At 42.7% G+C, this 18,886-nt stretch overlaps 2 protein-coding genes across 2 annotated transcripts; both read left to right on the top strand.

Annotated features, from left to right (window-relative positions):
• The first annotated feature begins 781 nt into the window (after nucleotides 1–781).
• On the top strand, nucleotides 782–1,717 carry LOC118015884 (olfactory receptor 4D9). The gene has a single exon (XM_035012927.1). The coding sequence runs from the start codon at nucleotides 782–784 to the stop codon at nucleotides 1,715–1,717; it is 936 nt and encodes a 311-aa protein (XP_034868818.1).
• A 10,660-nt stretch (nucleotides 1,718–12,377) lies between these two features.
• On the top strand, nucleotides 12,378–13,313 carry LOC118015885 (olfactory receptor 4D9-like). Its single transcript, XM_035012928.1, has one exon. The coding sequence runs from the start codon at nucleotides 12,378–12,380 to the stop codon at nucleotides 13,311–13,313; it is 936 nt and encodes a 311-aa protein (XP_034868819.1).
• The last annotated feature ends 5,573 nt before the right edge of the window (nucleotides 13,314–18,886 follow it).

Here is an 18,886-nt window from a genome sequence, read left to right on the forward strand (position 1 = left end):
ATGTATGTAACCCCATCCTCTGCGATACATATACAGCATGAGCAGATATAACCTGACAGTAAAGAGGCTCTGCCAATCTCACACGCCCTTCTGCAGTGTATGAGCATTCCAGTTGTTCCGCATCTTCACCAGCACTTGGTATTTCTCATCATTTTCAATTTGGCCATGTTGGTGTGTATGTACTAGTTTCTTCCTGTCATTTTAATTTGCATTTCCCTGACAACTAACAAAGTTGGACTGGCACTTGGATATTCTCGTTTGTGCAGTTTTGGTTCATATCTTTGCCATTTTCTGATCCAGTTGTCATCTCTTTTGTTCCTGATTTGTAGACTTTTTTATATATTCTAGACAGGAATATTTTTTCAGATATACATATTGTAAATACCTCATCCCATTTGTGGGTTATCTTTTAATTCTTGTGATGATGTAGTTTGTGAACAAAATTCTTCATGTAGTTGAATTTATGCTTATTATTTATTATTTTAAGTCTCAGATTGTATAGTAAAAGCACAACTGAATAACTTCACAGACCTGTCACCTGTATTTCAGTGACCACAGTGATAGAACCTATCTGCTTGGATGACGGAGTAAAAGCCGGGATTATCTTCCACCTACTGGTGGCATGCTGAATTGCAGGCACAGCACATGCATAGGAAAAGAGCTTCCTCCCAAGGCAAACACCGAGAGTCAAGAGACAGAAAAGACAACAGAAGATTTTATAACACATTCTTTAACTGCTTTATTTCTTCCAAACATATACTTGAAAAGGATCTGTGACCCAATGGATCAAGAAAATTATACCAGAGTGAAAGAATTTATTTTCCTGGGTATTACCCAGTCTCAAGAGCTGAGTTGGGTCTTGTTTGTCTTCTTGTTTATAGTGTATATGACAACTCTGCTGGGAAACTTCCTCATCATGGTCACTGTGACCTGTGAGGCTCACCTTCATACCCCCATGTACTTCCTGCTCCGCAATCTCTCTATCTTGGACATCTGCTTTTCCTCCATCACTGCTCCCAAGGTCCTGGTGGATCTTCTATCAAAGAGAAAAACCATCTCCTTCAATGGCTGTGTCACTCAAATGTTCTTCTTCCACCTTCTGGGAGGAGCAGATGTTTTTTCTCTCTCTGTGATGGCCTTTGATCGCTATGTAGCTATCTCAAGACCCCTTCACTATATGACTATCATGAGTAAGGGACGATGTACTAGCCTGGTGCTGGCCTCCTGGGTGGGGGGCTTTGTCCACTCCATTGTGCAGATTTCCCTGTTGCTGCCCCTCCCCTTCTGTGGACCAAATGTTCTTGACACTTTCTACTGTGATGTCCCGCAGGTCCTCAAACTTGCCTGCACTGACACTTTCACTCTGGAGCTCCTGATGATATCCAATAATGGATTGGTCAGTTGGTTTATTTTCTTCTTTCTCCTCATATCTTATACAGTCATCCTGGCGATACTGAGGTCTCATGCTGGGGAGGGCAGGAGGAAAGCCATCTCCACCTGCACCTCCCACATCACTGTAGTGACCCTGCACTTTGTGCCCTGCATCTATGTCTATGCCCGGCCCTTCACCGCCCTCCCCACAGATAAAGCCATTTCTGTCACCTTCACTGTCATTTCCCCTTTGCTCAATCCAATGATTTACACCCTGAGGAATCAGGAAATGAAGTCAGCCATGAGGAGACTAAAGAAACGACTAGGGCATTCAGAAAGGATTTAAATTCTGTAAGAATGAGATAGCTCCCAAAGGTAAATATAGACATTAAACTTCACTTTCTCAAAATGGGAAGACATCACTTTAATGCCCAAAACAAAGGGGCATCTATGGATATCATGGAGTCCTCAAAGACGTTGGTTCTGTAGTATAGTATGTGCTAAGGACCTCTAGGTGACACTGCTTTAAGGTGAAGCTCATTCATCTCTTCCATTACTCACTTTTAATTATTCATTCGGCAAATATTTTACAGAACACGCAGTATGTGCTTGACAGTGCTAGGATTCAGACTGCTGCAAAAAGATTAAATATAGTCACTTTCCTAGAGCCACACTCCAAAATGCTCTAATGAAGATATGAGCAAAGTGCTGTGGAAATATTGTAGGCACTTTACCTGAGAGCTTCAAAAGGCATTTTACAGTGAGTAGACCTTTTCAAGGGGAAGAGACAGAGAAACACAACCCAAGAAAAGAAATCAGTATTACAAATGGAGAGACTGGCGTAAGAATATGCCACGTTTGTGCAACAGTGAGCTCAATGTAGCCATGAAGTAGTGCACTCATGGAGTGAATACCACTAATTGACATTTACAAGGAAAGTCAGGAAAGCAGAACTCCATTTGTGGTCCCTTAAGCAATGCAAATCCATGATTTCTGTTGGGAAGAGAGGATCCTCAGATCACTTCAAAGCCATGGTTGCCTCCTAGACAGAAGGAGGTAATGCTGTGAGTGGAAGCATTCATCAAGAAATAACAGTGATGGGTAAAGGCTGTGGACAGCTCACCTGGATCTGTGCAAGGCTTAAGCAAATAGAGATGCTAAGCACTCGCCTGGTGAAGAAACTGACTCCTCATTGTGTAGTAGGATTATCCCAATCACAGATGAGTCAGGCCCAAATTCCTTATTGTTTCTGCACATAGGGACCCCACAACTTTTTAACACTTTCCACTCAATCCATTAAAAGGTAAAGAAAGCATGAAAGGTCATAAAAAGCATGAAGGCTTAATCATTGAATCTGGGAATTTGCTAGTTTTTGTAATGAAAGGGATGAGAAGGATACTAGGAGAAGGCTTACCTAACAATCCAACTGATGTTTTGCTGGGATCTATTGATTTTACTAGACTATGTCTCTCTTCATGATAAAGCTCAAGCCACAGAAACTGGCACTCGTCTGTTAATCAGAGTAGATCAAATGCTGTGACAAAAACACCCAAAACCAAAGTACTTAATAACTGGAGTAAAAATTTATTTCCTGCTCATGGCACAGGCCAATGCTGGTCTTTAGAAAGAGCTGTTCTATGCATCATTTAGAGAGACAGGCTTCTTCCACCTTGGGCTCCACATTTCTCAAGGTCCTTAGAGTCTCTCCATTCATCCAGCAAATGGAGAAAGGGAGAGAGGATTAAGAATCATGGGGGGCAGGGGACACCTGGGTGGCTCTGTTGGGTGTCACAACTGGGGTTGTGATCTCAAGGTCATTAGATTGAGCCCCGGATGGGGCTCCATGCTCAGCAGGGAGTCTGCTTCCCCTTTCCCTCTCCCTCTGCCCACCCCCCAACTCACGGGCACGCATGTGCTCACGCTCTCTCTCTCTCAAATAAATAAATAAATCTTAAAAAAAAAATGTGAAGAATTATGGGGAGAGGGGAAGGGTCATTACTGGCCAGTCCTGAGAGTGGTATGTTCCACTTCTGATCATATTCCATTGACCAGCCCTTGGTCATATAATCCCAATTCACTGCAAGGGAATCTGGAGAATGTAATCCAGCTCTATTCCCAAAAAGAAAAGGAGAACATGAAAAATGGTGAACTCTAGCGGCAACTAGGTGGCTCAGTCTTTAAGCGTCTGCCTTCGGCTCAGGTCATGATCCCTGGGATCGAGCCCCGTATCAGACTCCCTGCTCAGAGGGAAGCCTGCTTCTCCTCTCCCACTCCCCCTGCTGTGTTCCCTCTCTCGCTATCTCTCTCTCTGTCAAAAAATAAATAAAATCTTTAAAAAAGAAAAAAAAGAAAAATGGTGAACTCTAATGATCTCTTCCACACCTATGATTCATTGCTAAGAAATCACAATTGGATTAGATTACAAAGACTAGGACTTTGCCTCTAAAAGGATTCTCTTTATGTGTAGATGTGCTGGAAGTACTGCTGGACCCTTGGAATGCACAGGGAACCAAATCGAAATGGAGGAAATTTGGGGAAAGGAAATTTAATTTAAAGGAAGGGGAAGGTGATCAAGGTAAAGGTAATCCTGGGAATTAGAGTGACAGTAAACTAGAACGTCAGGTCCCAAAAGCTAAAACACTGGAGTTAAGTGCCCAAAGAAGATTGGCCTGGTAGACACTCTTAGAGCAGACAACCCTCACTTATCCCCATAGTTACCATTGGCTAATTGTAAACAAACATTTATTAATGCATTTAGAAGCTCCTACAGAGATGAGTGTCTTTTTCTTTGTTGATTGTCCTTTCCTATGTTCTGTTCTATTCCCACCACTTAAAAATGTTCTGCATCATTTTCTAGTATTAGACATGCTTCCCCAAGCATTAAAATTCTAATAAAGACATAAATTTATCTTAGGCTAGATCCATCTGCAGACCAGATGACCATTTACTACCTGGTTCCTTCTTTGCTCTGGTATCATTGTTCTCCAGATCTTATGTACTTTTCACAACGACACCTCTTTTTTTTTTCACTACCTCTATGTTGACTTTACCTTGAGCAAAACCTTTATGACTAGGTGGAATTTTAAGTAACCAAAGATGTGTACAATCAGAGTTTATGTTCCCCAGTACAAAACACTACAAATGACAGCAACACAGCAAAAGGTGCCCATGAAGTTCCCCTTGGACTGTTTACACATGCAAAACAACCCAATCAAACACAGTGAGGAAAAGCAATTGAATTCATGAAAACACCATTAAATTTACTTCTCTTGCAATAAGACATCACATAATTACTTGGATTAATCTATATTTTTCTCCAGGTAGAGACATGTCCTTAGGTAACTATTATATATAAACTGATTCTAGCTTATCCTACACAGGTCACATATGCTTGGTCCTACCACCTGTGACTTTTTTTCTATATAAGGAAAGTTGATTTTAAATTCCCACAGTATTTTTTAAGCAAGTAAACATATCTATATATGCAAACCAGCTGGTTTAAGAGTGATCCTGCCATTCTGGACTTCTTTGAGAAACTCAAAAAACTCAAACACTCTCAAGTTTGAAAGAGTTGTCAACATACCTCTTATTCAATAAAGAAGACTATCAGTTCAGTACTATGTTAGTAATCTCTTACTCCCTAACATATTACCCCAAAATTTAGTGGCTTAAAACAACACACTTTGTGTGTGTTGGGAACCAGGCATGGCTTAGCTAAATCTTCTGCTTCAGGGTCTCTCACAAGGTGATAGTCCATTTGTCAGCTGGGAGCTGTTGTCTCATTTTGAGGTTCAAGTGGGGAAGGATCTGCTTCCAAGCTCACTCACATAATTGCTGGCCAGAACCATGAGCTATTGGAATGAGGGCTTCAGTTCCCTGCTGGCTGTTAGCTGGAGGTCATCCTCAGGTCCTTGCCATGTGGACCTCTCCAACATGGCAGCTTACTTCATCAGAGTGAGCAATCAAGGCAAAAGAGTGCACAGCAAGATAGAAGTCAGTCTTTTATAGCCTAATCTTGGAAGTGACATCACTTTTGCTGTACTCTATTCATTAGAAGCAAGTCACTAAATTCAGTCCACACACAAGAGGAGGGAATTGCACAAGAGTATGAATATCAGGGCCCAGACTGACAAGTTCTAGAAGTAAATTATGAAAAACTATTGCAAATTATGAAAGAAACCTAAAATTAATTTACTCAGACAAGGTTAAAAAAGACAAAAAAAAAATGCGTAGTGAGGAATGTCAGAGGTGATTCAGAGCTACTGAGCCCTTGTGACAAGCAGAATAATAGTGCCAGCTACAGCAAGAGAAGAATTTATTTATTAATAACAATGATCAGATCAATTATATTAATAACAATGATCAGATCAAATGATCAGATCAGATCAACTTTTTAATTTTTTAAGTTTTGTTTATTTATTTAAGTAATCTCTACACCCAATACAAGGCTCAAACTCACTGACCCCGAAATCAAGAGTCACATACTTCTCTAAATGAGCCAGCCAGGCACTTTTTGATCAACTTTTTGAAAAGATTTTATTTTTAAGTAATCTCTACACCCAACATGGGCCTTGAACTCATAACCCCAAGATCAAGAGTCACATGCTCTACCAACTCAACCAGCCAGGCACCCCTACTAGAGATATTTTTGGTTGGAGGTATACAATATCCAAGTGAGACCATCCGTAGATCTATGGTGATAGACAAAGTTTCAAAAATGATAGAGGGAATGACATGAGAAGCAACATGCAACTCTGCTTTTAGGACCTCTGGAATCACAGGGCCTGGAACATGGTAGGTGCTCAATAAGTATTTTGCAATTAGATATTTGATGAATGAATAGTACCAACATATCTTCTATCTGCTTATATTTCTTCTTCATATGAGAAGTTTGGTGGGAAACAAGGAGAAAATGCATTTCCCAATCTTTATGATGCTTCTGATTATGTATATCAATAGGACAACAAGCAAACCACCTGCCTAGAAAGAAAACAAAAATAGGAATGGTCTGAAACACACTCTACTGGGAGTTCTGTTCATTATCCCTGAGTTCCTACTTCTTAAGGAAGCCGACTCCTGTTGGTCCCCTGTGAGCCCTTCCTTCAGGCAAAGATATTTGGGCTCTAAGCCTCTAAGAGGATTCATCTCCTCCCCTACATTAGGAAAACTGCAACAAAGGGTGTCCTTCACTGCATGACTTCTTAATAACACTCAAGGGAGCTTCCTCCCAAAAGGAAAGTCTGGCTACTCGAGTTAGTAGTCACATCCAAAAATAATTCCCTGTGATGAGCTTCTGTCGGGTCTGGGGCTGAGAGACCGGTACTCATGTCAGGGGCACCACAGGGCAGCGTGATAGGACTGTGGTAGGACCACGCAGAGGCGATTCCTGGAGCTGCCCTTTGCCTCTGACAGGAGGAAAGAAGATCCTGACCCAACAAACCCTCAGATGCATGTCTGCCTTAAAGGAGAATATTCCTTGACAATTAGTGTCTCCTAAGGTCAGCTCTACTTCTAACAGGTAAGGATTCGAGTTTGGGACCTTTAATGAGGTCATTTCGTTATGAGGGCTCTTTGGTGTGTGCTCATGTGTCTGACTGTGTGTCTGTGCATATGGGCCCATGCACAGCCAATTTTGAAATACCACTGTGAATTACAGAAGTGTTTTGAATATTAATAATGCTCCCGTATATTGTTATGTATATTAAAGCTAGGAACTGTAGTGATGGGACACCTGGGTGGCTCAGTCAGTTGGGTGTCTGCCTTCGGCTCGGGTCATGATCCCGGGGTCCTGGGATCGAGTCCTGAGTCCGGCTCCTTGCTCAGCAGGGAGCCTGCTTCTCCCTCTGCCTGCAGCTCCCCCTGCTTGTGCTCTCTCTCTCTCTCTCTCTGACAAATAAATAAAATCTGTAAATATATATATATATATGATAAAATTTACCTCTTCTTAAAAAAAAAAAGAAAAGAAACTCTAGCAATGCTGAGAAGAGGAACTCATTCTTCGCTATGAGGAAGGTGACTTGAAGAGCATACAGGGAAATCAGTTGTAAAGAGACGGGGTGGCAAGGCGTGCTGGACAATGGGGCTGGGGGTTCCCTCAGGTTGGGGATTCTGTGCCACTCAGTAAGCCTGCTTTATTAAGACGGCTCTACCCAGACATGTTTCTGAAGAAGCGCTTTGGGACCTTGAGTTTGTTCTTGCCAAAAACAAAAACAAAAGCCAACATATAAACTACACTTGTCTGTTTTATTTCTTCTTTTTTGTTCCAAACACTCACATCCACACACAGGCGCTCTCTTTCATCCTCCCATTCTCCACGCTTAATGTTCCTAGTTGCACATTCCTTTTGTGCACAAAAGAGCACCGTTTGGGGTATTTCATGGTGATTTTGTTGACTTGGTCATGCTCGTGACTAATGTCTGCACAGAACCTCATGCATATGGGTTTCAAAGTCCATTCTCTCGGCCGCTGCGAACCACTATCCCTGGGGATTCTTTTTTTTTTTTTTTTTTTTTTAAAGATTTTATTTATTTATTTGAGAGAGAGAGAGCATGAGAGGGGGGAGGGTCAGAGGGAGAAGCAGACTCCCTGCTGAGCAGGGAGCCCGATGCGGGACTCGATCCCGGGACTCCAGGATCATGACCTGAGCCGAAGGCAGTCGCTTAACCAACTGAGCCACCCAGGTGCCCTGTCCCCGGGGATTCTTGATGTCAGCAATTTCTCTTGGTGCCACCAGTCCGCTTACAGTTAAATATCAAGAAACAATTTGAGGTTAATTGGGATTTAACTGTTGGTAGGCACTGGGCAGAACCCACAGTCTTGACTAGTCATACGGTAATTGAGGCAATATTATTTAAAACCATTCAGGGCGCCTGGGTGGCTCAGTTGGTTAAGCGACTGCCTTCGGCTCAGGTCATGATCCTGGAGTCTCGGGATCGAGTCTCAGGATCGAGTCTCGGGATCGAGTCTCGGGATCGAGTCTCGGGATCGAGTCCCGCATCGGGCTCCCTGCTCGGCGGGGAGTCTGCTTCTCCCTCTGGCCCTCCCCCCTCTCATGTGCTCTCTCTCCCTCTCTCTCTCATTCTCTCTGTCTCAAATAAATAAATAAAATCTTAAAAAAAATAAAATAAAATAAAATAAAATAAAATAAAATAAAACCATTCAGCATTAAAGCTCCAAATGCCTAGAAATCACCCAGATCAGTGGGTCCACTTAATATTGTTGTCTGCTGTGCAGACCTCGGCTACTTTCAGAAGGACTTAGGGCAGCAAATGATCCCGTTTCACTGATGAACAGACTGACCCTCCTGGAGTTCACTGCCTTTAAAGATTGCACCGCTGCTCCGTGAAGGCACCAAAGCTCCTGTCTTTCCTCTGCACCACATTACTCCTTGCCATAATTCAAAATAAAACAAAACAAAATCCTCCGTGCATTCTCTAAAACACTGCATGTGTTCTGATCATTTTATTTTTAAGATATTTAAAAAAAAAAACTTTGAAGAAAATGTCTGGCCCTTTTAAAAACGAAAAGGTTTAAAGGCAATGAAATTCTCTGAGACTTATTGATGGGTCGATAGATCATTGGCAGAAAGCCTAGAAAATTAGCGTTTGTGGCTTGGGCTTCAAAGGAAAGAGAAGGGAAAGTGAAGGAGCAGTTGTGTTCTGATGAGAAAATGAGAGAGAGAGTAGAGTGAGAGCAGAGAACCCCATACTGCGTGGCAGGACCCGGCTGGCTTCAGTGTGGACAGAATATGGAGGGAAGAAGTGGTGACAAGGACTGCATTCAGTAAGGGGGGGGTAGTGAGTTTCATCTTCATTTGCACAGCGGTGACTGGGCAGGCGTTCTGGATGGGGAATGAGTGAGAGGAGAGCCTCCGAGAAGGGAAAGATGGCAAGGGGCCGGCCAGTGTCCCTGAGACTAGTCCTGCTCCATCTGCTAGCCCACAGTTACAGAAGTCAGGATTCTGACCTTGCGCAGAGACAGGGAGAGAGAGGCCAGTCCTTCCTGATGATCACGTTCAAAGGCGCACTTCTCGGGTCCTTGAGAAAAACTGCGTTGCAACAAATCCACATTCACAATTGCAAGCCCTTTTTAGTAAATGCTCTGAGAAAGGGAGGTCAGGGGCCTATGTCCCCATGTCAGCTGGAACAGGCAGTAAATGCTCTTGGCAACTCTGCTTTCTCAGGCCGGCGTTTTGATGGGAGGCTGGGGTCATCCTAAGGATGCAGCCCTCTGCTGCCCAAGGCCCTGATAAACTTGGATCCTGTCTCGGTGCAGAGGTTTGGGCAGAGTCATTATGTACCAAGTATTCCACAGTTCTCCAGAGCACAGGGAGACTTTTGGGTATGGATGGAGATGTTCCTCATCCTAATTGTAGGGATGGCTTCACAGGTGTATGTATTTGTCAAAAGGCACCAAACTGTGCCCCTTAAATATGTGCAGTTTATTATATGCAAGTTACTCCTTAACAAAGCTGTTTTTTTGGTTTTTCTGGGTTTTTTTAAGAGAGATCTGTGGGGCGCCTGGGTGGCTCAGTCGTTAAGCGCCTGCCTTTGGCTCAGGTCATGATCCCAGGGTCCTGGGATCAAGCCCTGCATCGGGCTCCATGCTCCCCAGGAAGCCTGCTTCTCCCTCTCTCACTCCTACTGCTTGTGTTCCCTCTTTTGCTGTGTCTCTCTCTGTCAAATAAATAAATAAAATCTTTATTAAAAAAAAGAGAGAGAGAGAGAGCTCCATGGAGCACTGGGTGTTATACAAAAACAATGAATCGTGGATCACTACATCAAAAACTAATGATGTATTGCATGGTGACTAACATAACATAATAAAATTAAATTAAAGAGAGAGAGAGAGAGAGAGAGCTGCAAAGGGCGATTTTATTGTAAGCAGTTGACCAAACAGCAAAAGGCAGATGATGGTCACCACCGAAAGCAGTACTTATTGTAAATGTTCTCTTTACAACAGGCTGGAAAGCAGGCAGAAAGCATTGAATTAGGATTTATAGAAAATGAAGCTTGGTAATAAAACTTTTTTAAAAACATGTTTCTTACAAAATGTAAATGTTCTAAATTGTTTTATCCTTTGGTATATCTGCTTTTTAAAAAATTAATAGATTTTAGGGCGCCTGGGTGGCTCAGTTGGTTAAGCGACTGCCTTCGGCTCAGGTCATGATCCTGGAGTCCCAGGATCGAGTCCCGCATCAGGCTCCCTGCTCGGCAGGGAGTCTGCTTCTCCCTCTGACCCTCCCCCCTCTCATGTGCTCTCTTTCTCATTCTCTCTCTCAAATAAATAAATAAAATCTTTAAAAAAAAATTAATAGATTTTAGTTTTTAGAGCAGTTTAGGCTTACAGAAAGATTACACAGGAAATCCAGAGAGCTCCACACATTCCCTGTCCCCACCAGTTTCCCCATTATTAACATCTTGCCTTAATGTGTGCTACTTTCATTAACAATGGAGGAACCAATATGGATACATTTATTTACTAAAGTCCTTCGTTTACATTAGGGTTCATTCTTGTGGATTTGACAAATGCATAATGCCATGTATCCCTGATTAAAAATAAAAATCCCTAAATATCCCCCCTGCTTCACCTACTCATCCCTCCCCACCTGCACACTCCAGCCTTTGGCAACCACTAATCTTTCCACTACAGTTTGCTTTTTCCAGAATGTCATATAGTTGGAGTCATACTGTGTGTCCCTTTTCAGATGACCTTCTTTCACTTAGCAATATGCATTTAAGGCTCCTCTTTGTTCCCATGGCCTTGATAGCTCATTTCTTTTTATAACTGAATAATATTCCATTGTATGGAACATACCTGCTTTTTAAATGCTACATTTGATCATCGTTGCATTTATTTCAAAAAACTATCTTTTATAGGAAAAGTGTAACAACATCTCCCAAATACTGTTGTAGAGAAGACTGGCCCTGCAAAATGTCAGCAGCTGCTATATGAGGGGAGCTGTGTCTGTGGGAACTCAGGTTAAAGAATGAAACAAATCCATTCAAACTTCACAACCCTATGACACAAACGTGATTATACCCACTTTTACTGATGATAAACGGAAGCTCAGAGTTACCTATGCACTGAGCCACCTACTCAATTAATAGAGAATCTGTATTCAAATTCAGGTCTACTGGTTCTAAAATCTGTGTTTTTTGCACAAAACTGAAGCTTTTATGAATAGTGAGGTGAGAGGAAGTGCCATCCAAATGTAGGTGATGAGGAGGGAGGGAGCCCAAGGAAAAGCCGTTTGTCCGGTGGCCGGGCAATAAAGTCTTTGCCAAGAACATTATGTGGAGCAGGGACTGTAGCTATGACTTGCCAAGTCCCAGGGACAAGAGAGAACAAGACACCAAAGGGAAGAAAAACTGAAAACAAAAGCAGCATGTGCTCAAATTGTGTTAGCTGCGGCAAACCTGTTTGTCCTAGGGGGAAAGCAAACTGGAAACTGTTTTTTTTGCTTTAACTCAGTGCTGATCATAAAGTACCATGAAATTTTGCACGGACTATGCCAAACGGATTGTCTACTGTGGAAGGTGATGAGAGAAGACTCTCTAAGCTTCCATGAGACTGTGTTTTATACTTCTCCCCTGTGTGTGTCCCACTTCCTAACAATTAGACACAGGAGTATTCATTGCAAAACAAAACTATTCTCCTCACTTCTCAGACCACCTAGTGGCTTTTCAAGACGGATGTAGAATATGTAAAATTGTGCAACTGTAAAAAATTTTAATAAGAACTTAATAGCATGCTGATTTTGGTGCTTCGATTAATTACCTCCACTGGAAACCCACTCTTTGGTTTGCTCTGAAAGAACTCAAAAAAACTCTATCTACTGGGGATAACTTACCGAATTGTAGGCATCCCTACCCAAAAGGAAAATAATTGTAAAAGTAACCCCCGAGGCATGCCAGTCCTATAACTTACATTCCTTTTGTTTTTAATGAATACCTTCTCTTTCCTATTTTCTCCCCAGGTAGTTGAAGAAGAAAAAACATGATACAATGGAGGAGGGAAATTACACCAGAGTGAAAGATTTTATTTTTCAAGGACTGACCCAGTCCCGAGAGCTGAGCTTGGTCTTATTTCCTCTGTTATTTTTGGTGTACACATCAACTGTGATGGGAAACCTCCTCATCATGGTCACTGTGACCTGTGAGTCCCGCCTTCACACCCCCATGTACTTCCTGCTCCGCAATCTCTCAGTCTTGGACATCTGCTTCTCCTCCATCACTGCTCCCAAGGTCCTCATGGACCTTCTGTCAAGGACAAAGACCATCTCCTTCAATGGTTGCATCACTCAGATGTTCTTCTTCCACCTTCTCGGTGGGGCAGACATTTTTTCTCTCTCTGTCATGGCCTTTGATCGCTACATGGCCATCTCCAAGCCCCTGCACTACGTGACCATCATGAGTAGGGGGCGATGCACTGCCCTCATTGTGGCCTCCTGGGTGGGGGGCTTCGTCCACTCCATCGTGCAGATTTCCCTGTTGCTGCCCCTCCCCTTCTGTGGGCCCAATGTTGTTGATGGCTTCTACTGCGACGTCCCCCAGGTCCTCAAACTCAGCTGCACCAACACATTTGCTCTTGAGATCTTAATGATTTCCAACAATGGTTTAATCTCTACACTATGGTTTGTCTTCCTCCTTGTGTCCTACACAGTCATCTTGATGATGCTGAGGTCTCATGCTGGGGAGGGCAGGAGGAAAGCCATCTCCACCTGCACCTCCCACATCACTGTGGTGACTCTGCACTTTGTGCCCTGCATCTATGTCTACGCCCGGCCCTTCACTGCCCTCCCCATGGACAGAGTTGTCTCCATCACCTTCACGGTCATCATCCCTGTCCTGAACCCCATGATCTACACCCTGAGGAACCAGGAGATGAAGTCATCCATGAAGAGACTGAGGAGAAGACTTGGACCTTCCGAAAAAGAATAGATGCTATGAAATCCAGATTGAAAGTCAGAACTGAAAAGTATTTTCTCACAACACAGTAGAAGACCCCAATCAATAGGCCATCTTGAGACCAAAGTTCTCCCTTTGTCCCTCAACAGCGTCCTCTAATAAGGGTGACCTCAAATGATCTTCTCTGAAAGGTCTTCTCTTGGTGAGATTGTTGACAATGCAGAGTCTCATAAACTGTCAGCTCTTAATGAGACTCTAAAGATTACGTTGCCCAAACACCTCAGGTGAGCTTCACAGGTGAGGAAATAAGGTCTGAGAGAAAGTTTCCTTTCAGGTCTTGAGTTGTGGCTGTTGTTGCCCAACCAGTAATTAGTAAAATGATGTCCAGGGACCAGGAGTCAAGGCTGGAAAGTCCAGCCACCCCTCCCTTTGTGGAAATCAGTTTCCATTGCCAACCTTGGAGGATCTGGGCTGCATCTTTCTATGGAAGGCTCTGGGTTTCCCTTGCAGAAACAGGTAAGTTTCATGCTTTATCAAAGTTTCCTTAGCTAATGAATGGCAGAGGCAAGGATAGATCTGAGATATCTGAGCCTCAGCTAAGTGCATGTTTTACTACTCCTGCTGCCTCATACTGGGTTTCCTAGGGTCTGAGACAAGCTCATCCATAAAAATTTCTCCTCTATTGTAGTATTATGAAAGGTGCTTGCATGTCTTCATCTGACGAAGGAGCAGATACCTTAGGTTTCAGTCCCCTTTGAGAATTTCAACATCATTTTCCAGCCATTCATTCCCAGGCAGCCATCCAGAGAAAGGAATCTTGTCCTGTGTGCATTGCTAGAATGTGCCTGACTCGAATCCCTAAGAAGAAAAGGCTGAAGAATCAATGACTTTTCATTATCTAGGCCTCCTCTTTAAGAGTATAGAAAACAATATCATATTTGAGTTGGTCTCCTGGCAGCCTATTTTTTTGTCAAGAAAATAGATGAAATTGGTAGTCAACTAAAATTTGGATTGCATTTTGATCCCAGTCTTATTTCCCATGCAATCTCTGATGGATATGTGAAGTAAGGGAAGTAAAGAGCCATGTACATAGCCTGATTCTGAGAAAAACACAAGCAAGGGAAACCTGCTTCAAAATATAGCCAATCCCAAACATCTCTATCACTGCCTAGTGTTCCTCCCCTGGTGCTGGCCCCAAATCCCTACTCTTGGAATATTTCATTAGTTAGACACGGTTCAGAAGGGACAAGTTAGATAGAATGCCACCACTTCGGAAGTTAGATACATCTCTGGATGGCCATAACAATCTGCTGGTGCTGATGGTGGAGAGGGGACATCTCTGAATCTATTCTCAGTGGTACCTCTCTGGGGATTGATTTCAGATGGTTTATTGGATTAGTCAAAGGCACCAAGTGTCCTCCTAGAGTAGAGGAGATGTAGAACAGAAAAGCTGCGGTGGGTGGATGTGAGGGATGAGTCCAAGCCCAAGCTGTCAAAGGTAGCCCGAAAGACCCAGGTATGGAAGGATGGAACATATCAGTATGGCAAAGCAAGGCAGACATTATTAACAAAATTCACATTTGCTTATGCCAGATCCTGGACTCGTGGGTGCTTTACTAAAGTTTGAAGATCTTTTGAAAATCTGCATTTGCTTCTTTGGGGTGGTTATGACTTCCTGCCTAGAATTAAAATCATTCACCTCACTTTTGACTTCAGCCTCGACTTTTATATCTAATTACTCAGGTATCAAAAACAGCAAGAACAATTCAAAATTCTCTTTCAACCAGAATACAGAATCACATTCTGCCCTAACCAGTATGCTCTTTTGTCAACAGTAATAGATATTTTCTTCCTTGTAAATCATTTTTTAAAATTTTTATTATTTAAGTATGTTTGATATACAATGTTATATTAGTTTCAGGTGCACCGCACAGTGATTCCACAATTCTGTACATTAAACAATGCTCATCACAATAGGTGTACTCACCACCTGTCACCATGTGAAGTTATTACAACATTATTGACTGTACTCCCTACACTGTACTTTTCATCTCAGTGACTTATTCATTCTATAACTGGAAGTTTGTAACTCTTAATCCCCTTCACCTATTTTGCTCACCCTCCCACCCCACTTACAAATCATTTTTTATTACAAAAAAGTCATGCTTTTCTTAAAAATTAAACTTCCCTTCCTTATACTTTTTTTTAGCATTTAGTCTTTACTTTCTAGAGGCAAATAATGAATTGAGGATTCACAAGACAAAAAAATATGTTTATGTGTGTATGTGTGTCCTTATATACACATATGTGTGCCTACATATAGACTGCTTAGTACAAGGAAAAAATATATAACATGTAGTTCATTTTAAAACACACACATACACACACACACACTTGTAAGAGACAATTAATTACAGTGTTCCAAAAGGCTATGGTATTTTTTTTTTTAAGATTTATTTATTTATGTAAATAATCTCTACACCCAACCTGGGACTCACACTCACTACCCGGAGATCAAGAGTTGCATACTCTTCCAATTGAGCCAGCCAGGCACCCTAAGACTATGATACTTCAGGGACACCTGGGTGGCTCAGTTGGTTAAGTGTCCAACTCTTGATTTCAGCTCAGGTCATGACCTCAGGATCCTGAGATCAAGCCCCACGTCCAGCTCCACACTGAGCATGGAGTCTGCTTGAGATTCTCTCTCTCCACCTGCCCCTCCCCCAGCTCGCTCTCTCTCTCTAAATAAATAAATAAAATCTTTTTTAAAAAAGACTATGGTACTTTAGAGACAAGTGGTATACATTAAAATCCATTTCCAAAAAAATATGTCTCTTCTCCTTCAAGGTGATAAGCATGTCTTGTTTGACAACAATCTTTCAACATATGGATTCTAATACAAGATACTTAAGTTTTTGCTAAACTGTTCAATATCTCCCACATTGGGAAGCTGTATTTCTAAAGAGGCTCCTCTTGAATTAAGACCAGTGTCTACGAAGCAAAATGTTCTATAATGTTTCCTTACCACTAAAGGGAGCCATTCCCTTTCCATGATTCTCCCTTTGGCAGACAGAACTTAACTGAGATTTTTATTTCCGGAGACGAAGCCTCAAAACCCTATCACATGCATTTTCTTTCCCCCAAATTTCAGATCTTTCTTTGAGAAGCAGAAGCGACTTTGCTCATGAATTCTTACACAGATCAAGAGGAGCAGTCTGTAGATGTCTCCCAGAGATGCATCCACTCTAGTCCTCAGGGCTCCACAGATCAGTTGGAAACCTCTGCTAGGAGCAGCCTATGTGCTCCCGGGCCAGTGGTTCCCAAACCTCAGTGGGCATAGAATCACCTAGCCATGTAGTTAAAATGCCAAGTCCCAGGCACCATCTCCAGGAGATTCGAGAGTTGTCATAGATACCAGGAGCCCACACCCACCTCCAGGTGGTCCTGGTGTGAGCGGCCCGTGTCCCACCACCCTTTGGGCGCCCTGCTCCAGGTCAGTGTTTTTCACACTGCAGAAACTCTAAGGGGTGTGCTGTCATCAGTAGGTCTGCACATGCATTTTTTGTTGTTGTTGCTAATGAAATTGAATAGTCTTGGGGAGCATAAAAAAAGCACAGAATTCAAATAATAAAAAAGCACTGTTTCCTCAAACCTTTATTTTGGATATGTACTTGAGTATAGTGGTCTTGATGGAAATAAAACATAGATATTAGCAGGTGCTTCAGTGAAAAGAGCTTGGAAAGCACTGGGCAGGGACATATTCTCTGGTTGGACTTGGTGAAGCCTCCAAGCCACCACCAGTTGTGATTACCAAACCCTCAGACCCTGCTCTGGTCCCTTTACTACCTCTGCCCAAGGTCAGCACTCAGGGACAGGACGCAGCCACACTACAAGGGGCCATGTTCTGAATCCGAGCGTCCGTGGGCCTGTCTGAATAAACCAGGAGATTCCAGCAGGCTGAAAGTCCACGAAAACTGGGGATGGCGGGGCTCCCAAAGGACCGAAGGCCTTCACATCCTCCTCAGCCCTGTGTGTTGAACAACCGCGTGGCACTAAAAAATCACTTTGTAAAACCATGTGCCTTTGAGAAAGAACTGAAGTCAAAAGCAACACACACCTTGGCTAAAGAAATGAAAATTGGCACCAAACCATTTTAAAGCCGTTCTTGTTTACATTCTATTTAATGTACAACTTATCAAGGAGAGGTCAGCCCTGAAGACGGAAAGCTCAGAGGCAAGTTGGTTAAAAAGTGGTACTGAGTGACACCGGAAGTAACTACGAAGGACACTGGACACCTCCTTGATGGTGACATCTCTTTTCTTCTCCTTTTTCTCTTCTTTCTCCTCCTCCTCCTGCCTTCCTCCTCCTTCTCCATCTTCTTTTCCTTCTCTCTAGGCTCCCACTGTTTCTCTCTCCCTTTGCTCCCCGCCATCTTTTCTTTGTGTCTGATTTTTTCTATACTTTCTACCCTGCCTGTGCCACCCTACTCACCCCTGACTCTCAGGATGAGGGGGGACTTGTTAGGGCTCAAGTTACACTGGGCAGCCACTAAGTTACTGTACAATTCTGACTTAATTAGTCTGTCTCACCTCTCGTTTCCCATGGGTAGTCTGAAAAATGATGCAGAGCTTCTGATGCCTTGAACCCATATTCCTTCTCCTTATTCCCCACAAAGTTATTTTTTCTTCTTAAAAATTACCCCCCGCCAAAATCGTTTCTTCTGTGCTTTAAACACAGTTGCATAGAGACCTCTTCTGTATCTGGAGGTTTGGTACACCTGTGATTTAGCCTTCTTTTGTCACCCAGTTTCTATTTTCCAACTATGCCCCAAGAAATGGAAAAAGATCACAAAAATTATCCACAAAGTTATTAATTCATATCGATCATACAATTCTTATCAATCTTGGAGCACCTGGGTGGCTGAGTTGGTTAAGCATCTGCCTTTGGCTCAGGTCATGATCCCAGGGTCCTGGGATCGATCCCCATGTGGGGCTCCCTGCTCAGTGGGGAGTCTGCTTCTCCCTCTCCCTGTGCCCCTCCCCTGTGCTCTCTCTCTGTCTCAAATAAATAAATAAAATTTTTTTAAAAACTGTCATCGATCTCAATCTGAAATCCAGTTTCCACTTCATTCCATCATTCCTCCAACAAGTACTTTTGTGTGTGTTTGTTGATTCTGTTTTCATTATTGAGAGCCTGCACTGTGCTATAAACCCGACCCTTCTTGTTCACTGAAGTGTAATTTATATACAGTGATCTTTGCCATTTTAAGGCGTATAGTTCTATGAGATTTGACTAAGATATAAAGTCATGTAACCGCCATTATAATCAAGATATTGAGTGTTTCCATCACCTCAGAAAGCTCCCTCATGCCACTTGGCACCTACACTGCCCTCTTCCTCCACAGGCAAAACGTCCTCAGCTATGTGAAATCTTGGGGCGTCATGTCAAGTCCTGCACAGGCTTCCAGAATGCTATCTCTGGTCTGTCTTCTGTGCCTGTAGTTTTCCCTTTTCCAGAAAGTCATAAACACGCAATCCTATATCATGTAGTCTTTTCTAAATGGCTTCTCTCACTCAGCAGAACACTTTTGAAACTGATCCATGTTT

Source organism: Mirounga leonina, unplaced genomic scaffold (assembly GCF_011800145.1).
Source record: "Mirounga leonina isolate KUSES-001 unplaced genomic scaffold, KU_Mleo_1.0 Mir_166, whole genome shotgun sequence".
NCBI classification, from domain to species: Eukaryota; Metazoa; Chordata; class Mammalia; order Carnivora; family Phocidae; genus Mirounga; species Mirounga leonina.